General features: G+C 40.1%; 1 protein-coding gene across 2 annotated transcripts in view; it reads right to left on the reverse strand.

Moving 5' to 3' along the window:
- OIT3 (oncoprotein induced transcript 3) overlaps window positions 1–18,566 on the reverse strand; it is a 198,614-nt gene that overhangs the window by 143,774 nt on the left and 36,274 nt on the right. For both annotated transcript variants that reach the window (XM_068125476.2, XM_068125477.2), the window contains exon 3: window positions 355–474. In XM_068125476.2, the coding sequence (XP_067981577.2) occupies window positions 355–474 (120 nt within the window). The remainder of the gene's footprint in view (window positions 1–354; window positions 475–18,566) is intronic.

Genomic DNA, 18,566 nt, shown 5'->3' on the forward strand with positions numbered 1-18,566 from the left:
TTCTTACGTCTAGTGGAAAGCCTTCCCAGAAGAGTGGAGGCTGTTATAGCAGCAAAGGGGGGACCAACTCCGTATTAATGCCCATGATCTTGGAATGAGATAGTCCATATTCGGGTGTCCACATACTTCGTCATGTAGTGTATATATATATAAATGAATTCTCAACACGAATACAGAATCCAGTTGGTAGTACAGACACTTTATGACGTCATTTCAATGTTGTTTTTTTTGTTTTTTGTTTTTGTTGAACAAGAATTGCTTATCCAAAGCATGACAATTACACCTTTCATCTATTAATTCATCTCAAATAATAATTAAATAAATAAAGCAGTGAAGCCAATCAACCGTCCATACCCATGCAGGTGCTTCCATCCTCTGCCAACTGCATTCCCGAAAGACAGTGGCAACTCCGGCCCTGCACCGGGCAGCTATCACCACGACAAGGTGCTCCCAGACTGCAAGGCCGGTGGTAATCTGTGTGTGCAGATGAGGGATGGGGACGGTACATGTTGGAACTTGCGGCACAGGTGTCCCACCCTCCAGGTAACCTGGCACGTAGACCAATACCTCTCCTGCTCTTCACGACCATAACAGCCACGGAATTACGAGTTGTGAGAAGTGTGTACAAATATCAGAAACTGCACTGTTGGGTACTCGTTCCCAATGATACCATAAAAGCAACTGCAGTTTTAGGGCACAGTTTGTTTACTTTTTTCGTCATAGTTTTCCTTTGACAATTGGCCCATTACTGTTGAGCAAACAGATGGCAAGTTTTGAATGTGGCAAAACATTTGGCAACACCGTGCCAAAGACTCCCGGGATCCATTAAACGATAGATCTTGGAACTTGAGCATCAAATTTTCCTGAGCCAAAAGAAGAAGAATAACAAGTACAGATACATTCAAAGTACACCACACCCATGCAAAATAAATAAATAGCACATCCTCCAGCTCGTGGCATCACCAGGGTGTCTTTAGCACCCCACATGTGGTGTTGGGAGGGTGTTAAAAAAAAAGAAAAAAAAGAAGCCCTTCCTGACTGAAAATTCCTGGAAAACTTCCTGAAACTGACTTCCTGAAAAAAATCCTGGTGTTGGGAGGGGGTGGTGTACAATAAATGATTGATTCAATTGCAAAAATAAATAAATAATAATCGTAAAATAGTTAATTTCTTCAGCAATTGGCCAACAGTATACCTAAACCACCAGTGTTTTATCCGAAATTAATGGATTCATTAATAAATAATTAATCGATTAATAGATTAATCATTAAATTAAAAATATCCTTCATATATAAAAATATAAATATATATTTATTAAGTCACTGTTGTGTCCAAATATAAGATTCCTAGCTCAAAAGGTGCCTGAGATGTTGCCCAGATAAGAAAGAAAATAAATAAGTACTTAATAAATCGGTAATAATGAAGTAATCAATTAATTGATTAATGATTAATTAATCAATTAATTGATCAATTAAAAAATAGAAAATAATACAGTTTTTGCCAAAGCATGTGCTCACACTATTTTGGTCAAATTTCAGCTCATAGGACAAACAAACAAACAAGAAAGCAAGAAAGAAAACAAAGAGTAAAAACGGAGTACTCCCTTTCAGCGCGTGTCATCGCTGAGACACTTCCGGTGCCCGGCGATGACATCATGTCGCGCCTGGAGATGGAATAGGAAAGCAGCAGTGTACAAAACCTCAATCAATATCTAGCATTTGAAAATTCTGATATCTATAACTGTAAACTGCGACGTAAAAATTTCCATAAAAACCATAAGCGCAATCAATCAATCAATCAATAAATAAATAAAATAAATAAAAGAAAATAAATAAATAAATAAAATAACAAAATAAATAAATTTATAAAATGAGAAACATAAATAAATAAATAAATAAGAAAATAAATACCTAAATAAATAAAATAAGAAAATAAATAAAATAAGAAAATAAATAAATTTATAAAATGAGAAACATAAATGAATAAATAAGAAAATAAATACCTAAATAAATAAAAGAAGAAAATTAATAAAAAAGAAAATTAATAAGTAAATAAATAAATAAAATAAGGCAATAAATAAATAAATAAATAAATAAAATAAGAAAATAAATCCCCAAAGACCCAAAATACCCCAAAAGACCCAAATTAGCTCAAAAACCCTTAAAGACCTAGAGGGTGCAAAAGACCTCGAAGACTCCAAAGATCCAAAAGACCCCAAAGCCTCAAAAGACCCCAAAAGGCAATGACAACTCAAAAGACCATGAAGACTTCAAAGACCCAAAAGATCCCGAAGACCCAGAAGACCCAAAATACCCTGAATACCCAAAATATCCTGAAGACATGTAAAGACCCAAAAGACAACAAAGACCCAAAAAGACCCCAAAGATGCAAAAGAGTCAAAATACCCAAAAGTCCAAAAATATCCAAAAGATCCCAAAGACCCAAAATACACTGAAGACCCAGACCCAGAAGACCCAAAAGTCCCAAAAGACCCTGAAGACATGTAAGACCCATAAGACCCATTAAACCCCAAGATCCTGAAGACCCTCAAGATTCTTAAGTCCACTTTTACCTTTCAGACCCTTTCAATACTTAGACACCTTGAGATCCCTTCGCCCTTCCGACCTTTTATACCCTTTAAGCTCTCACACCCCTTAAGTCCCTTTCGACACCTTAGACCTTAACACGATATAGACCCCTTGCACCCTTCAGACTGATTAGACAGCTTGGACCCTTGACCATTTCGTTTAGAGCTTTACACCACTTGGATCTTTTTTGATCTATACTATAAGAGAGCCGTTTGGCTGTGTGTCTGTATGTGTGTCGCCATTTTCCTCAGAGATGGCTGAATGGATCTTCGTCAAACTTTCAGGGATTTGTCAGTGGGTGCCTGGGAGTGTTTAGACAAAAAAAAAAGGATTTTTTTTTTTTACATATTTAAAGAAAAATGTCGATTTTGGGGGAGATTTAAAAAAAATCACTCTATAGTACTGAAGCCTTTTTTTATTAATGCCAGTTATATACAAGTACACATACACATAAATAAATACAAAACAATTACCAGGTATTTGAACACAAATAATCAAACAACTCAGATTCAAACAATTCTGGAAGCGGTGAAAGTTAGTGTTAAGTCTTCTTCTTCTTCCTGAACTTCATCAAACTTAACTCAGAAACGTGATCAACAGCACATTCACCAGCATACATATATTCAACGAAAAGCATTGAATTCCACTTCGAAGATGACAACAGTACAGTACTTATCACACAGAGAATGTAAAAATACCAGTACAGTATTTATAGTATTTATTATTATTTACAGTATTTTGTAGCGGTTACAAGAAGCATGACACAATTACCGTGCACCGGCCAATGACGCAACGGGCGAGCGGTCACGTGTCCGGACTCGCCCGGGCGTGTCCAGACTTGCCCTTCTCGGGCGAACACTTGCCTTGCATACCACGCCACGTCGGGAGGCGTGACTTACCTATTTTGCATACCCGCCCCGCCTGAGAGGCGTGGCTTTTGTGTGTTCAGTTTGCGATATAAATTGCCGCCCGTTCGAGGGGCGGATTCATTGTGCTTTTGAGTTCTTTGGTTTTGAGCTAAATAAATAGCTCGGTGAAACTTCGTTCCTGTGTCGTCCATTTTGTCTGGCTTTATCGTGCGAGCACAGTTCCCACAATTGGTGACCCCTTTCTAAGAACACGGCGATGGAGTCAGCTGCAGCTTTGAAGCTCCCGGGCTTCTGGGAGTCGCACGCGGCCGTTTGGTTTGCCCAAGCGGATTCTCAATTTGCCCTGCGAAAGATTACGAAGGACACGACGCGCTACCACCATGTGGTCTCTGCGCTCACCGCCTCCTCCGCTGCCCGGGTCTTGAGCTTCCTCCAGCACCCGCCGAACGCCGACAAATACGGTGCGCTCAAAGGCCTACTCCTCGGTGCGTTTGGACTCACGGAGACCGAACGCGCACGACAGCTACTGCACCTCCCGGAGCTGGGCGAGGCCCGTCCATCCGAAAGCATGGACCACATGCTTGCTCTTCTCGGTGACCACAGCACGGACTTCCTCTTCCGCTAGCTGTGCCTCCAGCGGCTACCCGGGCAGGTACAGTTAGCTTTGGCTAATTTGCCCATCACGGACCCTCGCGCCCTGGCCAAGGAGGCCGATAAATTTTTCTCGGCCGGGCGACAGGTCGGAGCGGCCGCCTGGGACCCTGGGCCGACAGAGGCAACGCCTGCGCCACGACCGGCGCCTCCACCGACCGAGTCCGCGCCACTGATGGCAGCGGCCGCCGCGACGCCCCATCGACCGAACCCGACGCGACCGCCGGAGCCTCCACCAGAGCGGACCATGTGAGTAGTGTATATATGTTGCTTCTGGGACACTCTCATTTTCCCATTGACTTACATGTTAATTTTTCCCCTCCCTCATTGCCCCTAAACACCTCTATTTCTCTCACCCTGTTCTTTACGAACCTTCTAACCTTTTGACATGTTATCCTTATTCATTAGACCACTTAAACAATGGTCCTTCTGTGTGAACCTGTGATCCTTCTGACCTTATGGACCTTTTAACCTTTTACTCTTAATATCATCTGGTGAATCATTTTTGACCCACTCAAACAACGACCCTACAAATATTTGTTTATGTGTGGGAAATAATTTAATTCTCCTACAACTCTCCTCACCGTCTAATACATTAACAAAAAATATGTTTGAGTTTGGTTCTTTATCAAGATATTTTAACTGAGCTAAAATAAAATGATAAACCTCCCTCAATGTTATTGTCTGAGCGCCTCCAGTGCCGCCCACTTTTTGGTAAGCTCCGCCCACTTTTTGGTAAGCGCCGCCCACATTTTTAATAGGCCCGCCCACTTTTTTTACTAGGCTCCGCCCACTTTTGCTAGGCCCCACCCACTTTATAAACTCTTCAGCATTGTATCATTTCCAGGTAATACATTACATCATTTTCAGGGAATTTCCATCACATCATTTCCAGTTAAGACACGCCCAGGTTTGCCCAGGGAATTTCCACAGGAAATGACACACACCCAGCCCTTCTTATAAAAGGCACCGACCACACAGGCTTTTTCAAACACGCTTTCTGCTTCACTTGAGAATGGACTACTATGCCGAAATGGAATGGGATAACTTTGCTATTCCTTGGAGTCCTACTACCTGTGTAGACCTCAACCTTCAGATTGATGAACTGGACTCGAACCTCTTATCAATGGAGGTAAGTTTGTTTATTTATTTATTTATTTATTTAATTTTTTTTTTTTTTTTTTTTTTTTTTTTTTTTAGATGAGACTCGTGTAAGAGTTAACAAAGTTTATTTTAATATTCATAGAGCTTGATTTATACAAATAAAAATATTGTATTAAATTAATACATTGTTATTTTGTTTCACAGGAAATTGTATCTGAGATACGAAATGAAAATTCTGCTTTTAACACAACTTGGGATGAAGTTATTTTTTTGTTTGAAGACTTTTTGAACAACCAAGACCCCCAGAACGAGTTCTACCTTGATGATCCAGCCAAAGAGTTATACCTTGTAGATCCACAAAATCCTGAAAAAGAGTTTTACCATGATGATACTTGTTGTGAGTTATCAAAACAAAACCCACTGAACAAGTTCTACCTTGATGAGTCAGAATACAAGTCATACATTGGAGACCCACAAATTTCTGAAAATTGGGAAATGGGAATTCTCCCTGATGGTCCGCAGTTATACTATGTGAGACACATCATAGAAACCCTAAAAAATTGGGCAAGGAGAGTTCTCCCTGATGGTCCGCAGTTATACTATGTGAGACACATCATAGAAACCCTAAAAAATTGGGCAAGGAGAGTTCTCCCTGATGGTCCGCAGTTATACTATGTGAGACACATCATAGAAACCCTAAAAAATTGGGCAAGGAGAGTTCTCCCTGATGGTCCGCAGTTATACTATGTGAGACACATCATAGAAACCCTAAAAAATTGGGAAAGGGAAGTTTTCCCTGATGGTCCGCAGTTATACTATGTGAGACTTATCACGGAAACCCCCAATATTTCTGAAAATTGTGGTTCTACCTTGGGGACTTGGTGTTGGTGTAGCGGCTAGGGTGCCGGCTTAGGATCCTAGGATCCTGGGTTCGAATCCCAGTAGATCGCTGAATTAACGCCAGGGGGGTTGACTCAGCCTGTCATCCTTCCGAGGTCCGCTAATTGAGTACCAGTTCACTGGTAATTCCCTGTTTGTCGTTAAAGGCGGCAAAAAGGGTTGGCGTCAGGAAGGGCATCCGGCCGTAAAACATTGCTTCAAAAAGGGGACCGAAAAACAACAACAACCACGGTTCCCGAAAAAGGCCAACCCCCGCTTTGCGGGGAAAAATGGCCTCTAAAGGTGTTTTTTTTTTGTTTTTTTTTACCTTGGGGACTTGGAAAGATGGTTATATTTTTGGAGACTCGGAATGGGGGTTTTGTTTTGATGACTCGGAATGTGATACCTATCTTGGAGGCTCAACAGGAATGTGGTTATACCATGGGAACTTGGAAAGTTGGTTTTATTTTGGAGACTCTACCTGTGGGGTTCCTCTTGGAGACTCTTTGGATTCTAAAGCAATGAACAATGTTCTTTATTTAATGACACTTGATTTAAGCAATATCAAGAAAGTTCGAGGAAGAAAATGCTGGAAAATTCTTTCTTCCCATTTCTACTTCTTCAAACTTGAAAGCCTTGAAAGACAGAATTGGAGGGAAGAGGAAAAAAAAAAAAAAGAAATACGTATTTTTAAAAAAGAAGAAAAGAAAGATTATGTTAGGGTTTGGGTGGGATTTTGAATGTGAGGGTTAGGGATGGGGTTGGGTTAGGGATGGGGTTGGGTTAGGGTTGGGATTTTGAATGTGAGGGTTAGGGTTGGGGTTGGGTTAGGGATGGGATTGGGTTAGGGTTGGGATTTTGAATGTGAGGGTTAGGGATGGGTTGGGTTAGGGATGGGGTTGGGTTAGGGTTGGGTTAGGGATGGGGTTGGGTTAGGGATGGGATTGGGTTAGGGTGGGATTTTGAATGTGAGGGTTAGGGATGGGGTTGGGTTAGGGATGGGGTTGGGTTAGGGTTGGGATTTTGAATGTGAGGGTTAGGGTTGGGGTTGGGTTAGGGATGGGATTGGGTTAGGGTTGGGATTTTGAATGTGAGGGTTAGGGATGGGTTGGGATAGGGATGGGGTTGGGTTAGGGTTTGGTTAGGGATGGGGTTGGGTTAGGGATGGGATTGGGTATGGGATTGGGTTGGGTTAGGGATGGGGTTGGGTTAGGGATGGGGTTGGGTTAGGAATGGGTTGGGTTAGGGATGGGGTTGGGTTAGGGATGGGTTTGGGTTAGGGATGGGTTTGGGTTAGGGATGGGGTTGGGTTAGGGATGGGGTTGGGTTAGGGTTTGTATATTATTATGACTCACTCACACATACACACACACACAAAAGTTAAGCCCCAACTGGAAAGTTGAGGGATTCTGTGTTTGGGGTTCACAGATTTAAAAACGTATCCCCATTATACACACACAAAAGTTAAGCCCCAACTGAAACGTTGTGGGATTCTGTGTTTGGGGTTCACAGATTTAAAAACGTATCCCCATTATACACACACAAAAGTTAAGCCCCAACTAAAAAGTTGTGGGATTCTGTGTTTGGGGTTCACAGATTTAAAAACGTATCCCCATTATACACACACAAAAGTTAAGCCCCAACTAAAAAGTTGTGGGATTCTGTGTTTGGGGTTCACAGATTTAAAAACGTATCCCCATTACATTTTATTTATTTATTTATTATTTTCAAGGGTATTATCTGCTTACTTGTGTTTTTTGTAATTCGTGTGAGTAAAATGAACCCAAGATTTCTTCTCCATTTAAATCATATAATTTGTAGGTCCAAGGGTTTGTAGCCATTACATCAACGATTTTAAATAATTCATTAGTCCATCTCTTTGTATAACCTTTCTCAAAATGGCTTTTCCATTTGTATATTCTTACAATATCACCAACTTTAAACTTGGGCTTTCTCAAATTAATCTCCTTTTCATATTCTAATTTTGTAAATGTTTCTGATGGTTTTGATTTTGTTGATGAATGAACTGTATTATTGTAATTATCTACAATATCCTGAATTAAATACACACATTTTTGAGAACCGAGTTGTGTGAATTTTTTATATAATTTCTCTTTTAAAGTACGATTAAAACGCTCAATAACAACTGCCTTTCCTTCATTAAAGGTGCTGTATAATTTAATACCCTTCCCCTTAAGAAATTTCATGAATATTTTGTTATAGAACTCTGTTCCCTCATCAGTCCATAACTTCTTTGGTTTCCTTTTATCCCGATCAAATATTAGCTTAAAGGCTAACATTAAAGTATCACCCCTTTTATTTTTTAAAGGGACAACCCAGGCAAATCTACTCCTCAAATCAATAACGGTTAAAGCATACCTGTATCCCCTGTCATTATTCAATTCAATTAAATCAGCGGACCATATGTGGTCGGTGTATTTAGAATAAACCTTCCTTCTTTTAAACTTTGTGATTATAGGTTTGTGTAATTCTTTAGCCAAAAGCTCCTCAGTCTTGATGACATCATTAGAGCCTAATAGTTTTTTGAGGAATAACCAAGACCAAGTTTCAATTTAGCATTTATCAAATTTCTCACAATAAACCTATCAACTTTCTCTCTCAACGTTGGATTTTGTATCAAAGACAAATTATACAACATTTCGCTGTCGGCTTTATGTTTTTCAGTCAACGTAGTGGTTTTCCCATAAGCAATATCATGCTTCATACACACTTCGTCAACCCTATTTGTAGGTTTAGACCAAGGTTTAGGATTGTCAGCCTCATCTAATCTTTTATCCAAGTTTGTTCCTGGACCACAGAAAGAATACCCTGGAAGGTGTAATTCCCCTGGAATTCCAGTTGTTGTAAATTTACTTCCTGACAGAAACTTTTGTATGTCTCCTCCTCTTTTAGGAGAGATGAATTGGCACTTTTTAGAGCCACACACTTGACATATTCCTTTTTGATAAACTCTTATTTTTAGCTTTAACATAAGAGATATTTTTAGATTTAGTTTTCTTTTTACATTTGAGACAATAACTCATATTTATTTATCAGAAAAATTCCGACAGAGTATCAAAACCTTTTTGGTTTTCAACATATACATTTCAATCTTTATTTTCAAAACATAAAGAATCCTAAGGAATGCCTTCACTCTCTCCTCCATTTATTTACAAATAAAAACTAACTAAAGTCAATGACACCAACATCATCAATCACATAATCTTTTCCTTCTTCTTCTTCTTCTTCACCACTTTCTCGTTTAAATCTCCTCCCTGAAATTGAAGACATTGACGTTGTTATTTTTGAAACCATTATCTTCATAAGAGTTGTTAATTCTTTAATTTCCTCTTCGGTGCGTTGAGATTGATTTATTTGCTCTAATACACTCAATCTTTTACGAATCTCACTGATTTCCATCTTTTTATATTTTTCCTCCCTCTCTCTTTGCTCCCTTTCCTCCCTCTCCTCCTTCTCCTTTTTCTCCCTCTCCTTCTCCTTTTTCTCCCTTTCCTCCTTCTCCTTTTTCTCTCTTTCCTCCTTCTCTTCTTTAACTCCTTCCTCATTTATCTTAGCAATTTTTAATATCAATATTTTCACAGCATTCATTCTTTCTTTATTTTCCTCCGGTGAGTTGAGATTGATCTTCTTGCTGTAATACATCCACTCTTTTTTGAATCGCTCTGATTTCCATCTCCCTCTCCTCCCTCTCTCTTTGTTCCCTCTCCTCCTTCTCTCTTTTCTCTCTTTTCTCCTTCTCTTCTTCAACTCCTTCCTCATCCCTTGCTACCCTTGAGTTTAAACCCCAAAGAATATTATACATATACTCATCTGGATTTTGAGATATTCTTGTATCTATAATTATTTTTCTCATAATAGGATACCAATAAGATTTGTTGACGATTTCTAAAAGAGTTTTATATTTCATAACTTTGAGAAGTTCATTTTTATTTAATACTTTAAACAAGTCTCTATTTGTGGGTTTAACAATATCAGTATAAGGCCAGTTTTTTATGACAAAATTCCCATGTATATGCTCCAAATCATAAGGTATGTAATACCGAGCACCCTTTTCTTGTAGGTATCCTTGAATACAAAAATTATAATTCTCTTGTAGTCTTCTTCCTGCCATTTATGTATCAGAAATATATGTGAGATTAATATTATGACAGGTAATACCACCCCATCTTCCCACTACCAAATCGGTTTGTATTCCTCGGCTTTCTATCCTTATCTCATGACCTTCCTTCTTTGTCATGCTAACCATCGCTATACTATCATATATTTTTCTTTTCTTAAAACCATGTATTTGTTGTTTATTAATTGTACTTCCACATAAATCCATATCCTCACCAAGTGGATAATATTCTTCTTTACGAGACTGATTCAAATCATGTAGGTCTTCTATGTTTATTGAAAAAGACCAATTATACCCTAAATCAGGCATATCGTACCCCCATTTATTAATTCGCATATTAACTATATGTCCTTCTTTATAAAATTCAATTGTAAGCAGGTAGTTAAATTCAATGAGGAAAGGTGTATGGGCAGTATAACCAGGTGTTGTGGTTGTAAATTTTACTTGTTTAACAAAACGTGCTGTTTTCTTTAAATATATATATTGTGATAAATCACTAAATCTAATTAAGTCATTTGCATCTGTAGGGTTTGGATAATTGATTAATTTATAAGTATTCTTCATATTAATATTTTTACTTACACTATATTTTTGTCGTTCAGCCTGTGCCTTTGTATAATAATTTGATAAATCAATATCCTGAGAGGATTTTCCAAAGATAGAACCATCTTTTCCAACATAAGTCATTTATATTAGATTTAAAATGATATCATAAAAATTTTCATTATTGTTGAGTTGAAATAATACATATAAACATAATTGACCACAACATTTAGAATTAATTTCTTGAACTTGAAATGTTTGATAAACACCATTCTGTAAGAATTGTATTACTTCAACAGGTGGTGGCATACCATAACTATCAAAATAATATTTATCCTGACTATTATGAATACAAACCCAATGAGAACCATTCTGTGTGTCTAAATTCATAATAATATTCTTTGTATTCTTATTTATATGTATTAATTCATCTCTCATACAAATAACCACATTATCAATTTTTAGTGTTTTACAATACTTAGTAAGTTCTATATTTGACGTTGTATTCTTTCCAAATTGTTTAAACCATTTATCCATTTATTTATGAGAAAGATACAATCCATTACCCCGTTTAGTTAGTTTAACACCCGCTTGAGCGATAGAGGAAAGCATATCTCTAACCAACAATCTAGCTTTATCAGGTAGACTTTCAAGTTTTTGAGCAAAATCTACAATTACACCACTTCCACTAATTTGTTTCTCCAACTCCTTGTTATGTCTTTCCAATTCTTTTTGAGCTTTTAGTTGTGCCTTTCTTTCGTTAGCAGTTTTTACCGCTGCTGAAATACCACCAGTCAATGCTCCCGCCGCACTTAAACCAGCAAATAAAGGAATTAGAAACGGGAGAAATCCTCCTCTTGACTCGTCTATTGAATATTTCTTTAACATAGGTTTTGTCATTTTAATTTTAAGTGAACCAGTATCATTTAGTGTTTTTACTTGTGTGTGTGTGAGTAAAACATCAATTCTTACAGCTCCTTTTCTTTGAATTGTATTAACATTAATAATACAAGGCTTTTGATTTTGAATACAAGATGTTAATTTATTAAGATTGATTTGATTAACATATACCCCAACCATTTATTTATGAGAAAAAACCTATGTGATATTAATCATAACACCAATATCTGTATTAATCTGTAATTCTGTTTCCTCCAAAAGCAAACAATATGCATTAACCTCTTCACTCTCCCCTCTTTCAATGTATAGAGAAGTATCCACTCGATTAGACTTTATAGTTTCCTTTTGAGAACTCAGGTCAATTGCGTAGATTGTATAAAGTTTTTGAAACGCAACCATATCCAAAATAGGATCATTATTACCATTACTTTCACACACCTTTTGGTAGGACTTGTAGGCTTCCGCATAATCATTTTTTTCCCAATCAATTTCCAATCTATCTCGTGGATAAAATGTGCCATCAAGAGAAACCCGAAGTTGTTTCACCTTAGCATTATCACTCAGGGCATTATTCTTATTAGTACCGTCCTCTCCATCTGGTTTTTTTAAAATGAGCCAGAGGTATCGTGGCTTTCCTTGAAGAACACCCAAATTCCAAGTGTAGGTAGTGTGTTCCAGTTTAACGTGTTGACATCTTCTTTTAAGGTATGATACATTTAGCGGTTTCTTTGAGTTAAGTCTTCTATTTAACATCTCTTCCGTTTTAAGATTAGGAGTATATTCACTGATATACCAACACAAATCATTAATAACAAATTTATTGTTGTCTCCAAAAGCATTTTCAACCCCAAAAAGCAACCTATTTACATTATCATTCCTTTGTAGTTGAAATCTAATTTTAAGACCATACAAAACTTTGTCATAATCACAAAATCCAAATATACCTTTCAGAGGTACTGCTACGGTAAAACTATTCTCTGGTTTTGTGTCATCATTATACATTGCCTTCCTTTGACTATAACCAGGGTCTGTGTTTGTACCCGTTGACATATCAGGAATAAAACCTTCAACAGCTCCCTTACCCATTCTATCACCAAACGAATATAGTGTAAATTTCATCATTTCAGATGTAGCAGAGACATAATCAACCGCTTCAACCTCTTGTGTTCCAATATACAGGCGAACACCATCAAACATTTTCCAGAAGAAATCATTTACGAGTGTAGCATTAGTATTATTCGCAGCCTTAGTGAATTTAAATTTACACAGCAAGAAACTATCAGCTATATTCAAGTAAGTTTGTTGATTATTTATTTCAAAACTTTTTGTTCCGTTTGAATTCCAGTCTGTTCCTGTTATAGCATTTACCTTAAAATAGTCTTCCTTTTTTGTGGAGTTTGAAATGATAATTGTATCATCCAAATCATAGATACTATCAATCGCTTCCATACTTGTATTTATATAGTATATTTTTTATTTTTTTTTTATTTTTTTTTTTTTGTATACAAGCTCGAGGCTCGTGAAAGAGCGAATATTAATCACACAGAAAGACAAACCGACACATAAAACATATAACATCGGGAGCGGTAGACAAGATGGGGAGAGAGGGGGAAGGACACAAACACAACATTTGAGAGCAGGGACCGAGAGACATGGAGACATCGAGAGATCTGAGAGAGGGCGAGGGCTTTGGGGGGGGGGCATGGGAAGGGGGGGTGGGAGAGGTATAAAACATATGGACACTGCCAGGACTTCCAGGAAAGAAGTTAGAATTTCAAACAAGGTGGATCTGGGGTGAATTAGCGGGGGTAGAAAAGATCAAGGTTTTGGATGGGGGAAGATAAGAGATGGTGGTGAACAGCTGTTTTAAAGACCTGGAGGGAGGAGTGGGATTGAAGGGAGTGAGGGAGTTTGTTCCAGAGGCGGGAGAAAAGAGGAATGAAAGAGTGAAGGTGAGCAGAGAGCCGAGATTTCGGCAGTTTAACCATCAGAGGGTTGCTGGCAGATCTTGTGCGACCTGTAGGAATATTTGGGGGACAGAGCACAGAGAGAGCTGGGGGTGCAAGGCCGGAGAGGAGTCGGTAGAAGACAGAAAGACCACTTACCTGCCTGCGGTGAGTGAGTGAAAGGCCCTCAGAGATAGCTTCATCGCGGGAGATTCCAATAATTCTGAAAGCTTTGGTTTCAACAGCGTGAAGCCGAGCTAGGTGTGAGACAGGAGCACCGGCCCATAGGGGAGAACAGTATTCCATTGAGCTGCGGATGAAAGCCTTGTATGTGGTGAGGAGCTCAGGTGTGCCGAGGAAGGACTTCGCACGACGGAGGATGCCCAGTCGGCGACTGGCTTTGGAGGCCAGCTTGGAAATGTGGTTTTCCCAAGAAAGATCATGGCAGATAGTGAGACCCAAAATCTTGAGCGACAGAACTTCTTGGAGAGGATTGTTGAGAAAGTAGATGGGAGGGTTGTCCTGTCGATCTTTTCGGAGAGACATAGTAAGAGTGTGAGATTTGTCAGGATTGAAAGACATGTTCCACTTGTTTGACCAGTCTGTGATTTTGTCCAGGTCTTCAGAGAGTGAGGAGGCAGCAGACTGCCGATCTGAGGGAAGAGGAATGGAGCGGCAGAGAGTGGAGTCATCAGCAAAGAGATAGAGAGGATTTTCGAGAGAGTCAGAGAGATCATTGATGAAGACCAGAAAAAGCACGGGGCCCAGAACACTGCCTTGGGGAACTCCAGCCTGAACAGGAAGAGGAGATGAGAGAAACCCATTCAGGGCCACACGTTGACGACGACTAGAGAGGAAGTCTGCCAGCCATGCGTGGAGATTTCCATGGATACCAAAGGAGGAGAGTTTGGTGAGCAGAGCGGGGTGCCAGACCATGTCGAAGGCACGTGATATGTCGAGGGAGACAGCTCTAATTTCCTGTTTGGCATTGAGGACCTCCATCCATTGTTGAGACAGCAGAAGCAGCATGTCCAGAGTAGAGTGACCTGGTCTGAAACCAAATTGATGATCAGAGATCAAGCCATTGGAGAAGAGGAAAGATTTCATATCCGAAGCAATGATGGATTCCATGACTTTGCTGATAATTGGGAGAAGGCTGATTGGTCTGTAGTTGCTGGGATCTGTTTTTGCACCTTTTTTGTGCAAAGCGGTGATGTTGACTGATTTCCAAGCAGATGGCAGTTGACCTTGAGCAAAAGAGAGGGTGAAGAGAGCAGAGAGAGGGTGAGATAGAGCAGCAGAAACTTTTCCACCTTGTCAGGAGGAAAGGACACGGAGTCCAGGAGCAGCAGGGTACGACTGGGTATGGTGGGTACAGAGAGGGATGGGTTTGGGACACAAGATTTAGAGGCAAACACAGAGTTGAGGCATTCAGCTTTTTCACGTGCGGAGTCAGCTGTGTAGCCGTTTGAGGTAAGGGAGGGGATGGAGGGGGAACAAACACCAGAAACGGATTTGACCAGACGCCACCAGGATTTGGAAGAGGGAGACAGATAAGAGAGTTTGGTCTTGAGAACGGATAGATATTGTTTCCTGGCTCTCCTGAGGGTGGACACACACTTGTTTCGGGCTTTGTGAAAGGAAATGAGATTTCCTTCCGTTGGATTTGCTTTCCAGGAGACGAAGGCAAGTTGTTTCTGGGCAACAGCCTCACCACAAGATTCCGTGTACCATGGATGGGAGGAAGGGTATGACAACTGAAGACGAGATGGGATAAATCTGTGCATGAGAGAGAGCAATTTACTTTGGAAGAATTCCCAGGATGAGTTGATGTCAGAGGTGGTAGAGATGGGAGACCAGTCCAGATGATTGATGGCTGCTTGAAGACCGTGCCAGTTGGCCTGAGTGAAATGCCAGACTCGTCGACGCTGAGCAGGCTCCCTGAGGATGGTCAGAGAGATGTCCACTTTAACAAGGACATGATCAGATGATCCGATCGGAGCAGAAGAAGAGCAGCAGACATTTTCAGGGAAGTTAGTCATAACCAAGTCCAGAAGAGAAGATGTTCCGTTGACTGAGATCCGGGTCGGGAAATTGACAGATTGTGTCAGTCCCAGTGAGTCGCAGAAGTCCTTTGCTGAGGAGCCATGGCTGGTGAGAGAGGTACCCACACCCAGCCAACTGGCATGATGACAGTTGAAATCACCACATATGAGGAAGAGAGAGTTGGGATGAGTAGATAGAAGTTGGTCCATATCATCAGACAGCGAGATGTAGATGGAGTCATCACTGTTTGGTGGACGGTACAACACACATATGAACAAGAGGTGGGAGCGAAGGGGAAGACGTAGCCAGAGGTATTCCTAGGGGTGAGGTGGAGAGAGTGCAGTGCAGGGCGAGTGAGGAAGAGAGTTTTTGATAAAGTTAGCAACCCCGCCTCCAGGACGAGGCTCATGTCTATCATACCGGAGGAGGGAGTAGCCCGGGAGAGATACTATGGAATCAGAGACATCATAAAGGAGGAAAGTTTCTGTTAAGCAGATCACGTCTGGTTTGACAGAAGCAACCTGTATGGCGAGATCAGTTAAGTTTGAACGAAGGCCCCGGATGTTTGAGGTCCATACCGTTAATGAAGAGGAAGGGGGAGCATCAGATACAGAACAGGGGGGAGGAGGGGTAGGGTAAGATGTGGAAGAGGTGGAAGAGGTAGGGAGAGCTGTTGAAGGTGTGTCAGAGATTTCAGAATAGCTCGGAGAAAGGGAAGGATGGGGCGGACAAAAGGTTTGATGGTGATTGGGTGAGCCACAATGAGGTGTTATTTGAGGAGGGGGAAGAGCGAGGCAGAAGGTTGGGGGAGATGGAGGTGAGAGTTTGAAGGGGGAAGAAGCGGGGAGGACGCTTTGAGGAGGGGGAGTGAGAGGGGGGAAATTGAGAAGCAATGAGGGTGGGGAGATTTGAAGGGGAGGGGTGAGGGGGGAGTTTGGGAGGGAAGGGACAAGGGGAGGGATTTGAAAGGGATGGGATATGGGGGAGATTTGGAGGGGAGGGGTGAGGCAGGAGTCTAGGAGGGGAGGGGCGAGGGGGCATCTTGGCGGGGAGGGGTGAGGGGGTAGTTTAGGAGGGAGGGGGCAAGGGGGGAGATTTGAAAGGGATGGGTGATGGGGAAGATTTGGAGGGGAGGGGTGATGGGGAAGATTTGGAGGGGAGGGGTTATGGGGAAGATTTGGAGGGGAGGGGTGAGATTGGATTTTTGAAAGTGTACGATTTATGGGAAACAAACATTTATTGCAAAATGAGTTTCTTGTGACCTTCGAGTTAAAAATACGTTTAAGGACGCTGGATGGAGGATGGAGTGCAGGAGAGTTTAGGGAATGTAGAAAAAAGGCACTATAGGAGATGGATATTTTTTTTGGGATGAATTGATTTGGTGAGCAAGTCGAAAGCAGCCTTTTAAAGAAGAAGAAGAAAAAGGTGTTATAAAATATGACGGAATACATAACTTGAGGGGAAAGTGTAAACATTGAAGGTTAATGAGTGAAAACTATCTGGGGAAATGGGGGAGAAACACGTGGTCGAAGAACGAACGAACGAATAAGAATGAATAAACGAATGAGAACAGAGAAGGAAATGTTTGTTTTTTTTTTGTTTTGTTTTTTTTTGAGTTGAGATTTACACAAGGAAGTAGGCTATGGGTGAAAAGACTGGGAATACAGAGAACGAAAGTTATTGGATCACAAACGACGGACCGCTGAGAGAAAAACAAAGCCTCAAGGTTGTACAGTGCACACTGTACAAGGCCTCAAGACACGACACGAATTAACACGATTTTCAATACAGGTATGAAAGATTTGCACCGAAAAATCTTCGTCGGGACACAATATATGTACAACACCATAAATAAATAGTTTTAACGAAAATACAAATGGGAACAATCACTTAACTTCGATTTCAAATCGTTCGCGACGCGGCAAAGGCCTTGCTCGCGACACGGCAAACAGACGATCAATGTATGAAAGATAAACACCGAGAAACAACCAAAGTTGCACACAATAACTTCACACACCGAAAGATAAATACAGTTTCGACAAAATACATTTGTGAACAGACTTAACTTCGAAAAACGTGGAGACCGTGTGGAGCTTCGAAAATCCCTCCCACCGTCTCCGAGATCTCGCGAGAATCGTATTAAAACCGTCTCCGAGAATCGTATTAAAATCGTTGAAACCCTGACCCAAGTATTTTAATGATTTTTTGTCGTTCTTGTGAAGATAGTTGAGTTTTACCTTTTTTTATTTCTTTGATTGCTTGTAATTTATGAGACTCCTTTTGAGCATCTTTTATACTCTTTATAGCACCCGCAACGGAGCCCACGGCAGAAGCAGTTGAACCAATTAGGTCTTTATGTTTAAGGATGGTTGAACCAATACCCATTAGAGTATCAATTATCCCATCTCCTTTATTTCGAAATTGATGACCTACACCTCGTTGTCTCTTAGGTTTATAGTATCCTTTACCCACATACCTTGTATAGTATGGTGAAAGGTACATGCCCTCCCCTGTAATTATTTTATATTTTCCCAACTCATGTTTTCTCACAATAACCATTATTTATTTATTGAAAAACTTCACGTAGGTGAATTCTGATGGATATAATTTCATCATTAAAGGATATCATACGATTATCTTGGTCGGTTATCCTAAAATTTACTCTGTATATGGTTTTTCCTGACACAGGTAAATAGACAAGATTTTTTGGTTCCATATTAAATTTATAACCAATCGGGGTTGAGTATGCACTGAATGAAAATATTGTATTTGTTCTTATTCCATCGTTATAAGCACCATCAATCAAATCACAATGAATTAATACTGAATTTATACCGGAGGATATTTGGATAACATTATCACTGTAAAACGTCCCGTTATTTTCAATCTTTTTTGAAGAGAA

The sequence above is a fragment of the Myxine glutinosa genome, chromosome 8, assembly GCF_964187855.1.
Source record: "Myxine glutinosa chromosome 8, kmMyxGlut1.1, whole genome shotgun sequence".
NCBI lineage: Eukaryota > Metazoa > Chordata > Myxini > Myxiniformes > Myxinidae > Myxine > Myxine glutinosa.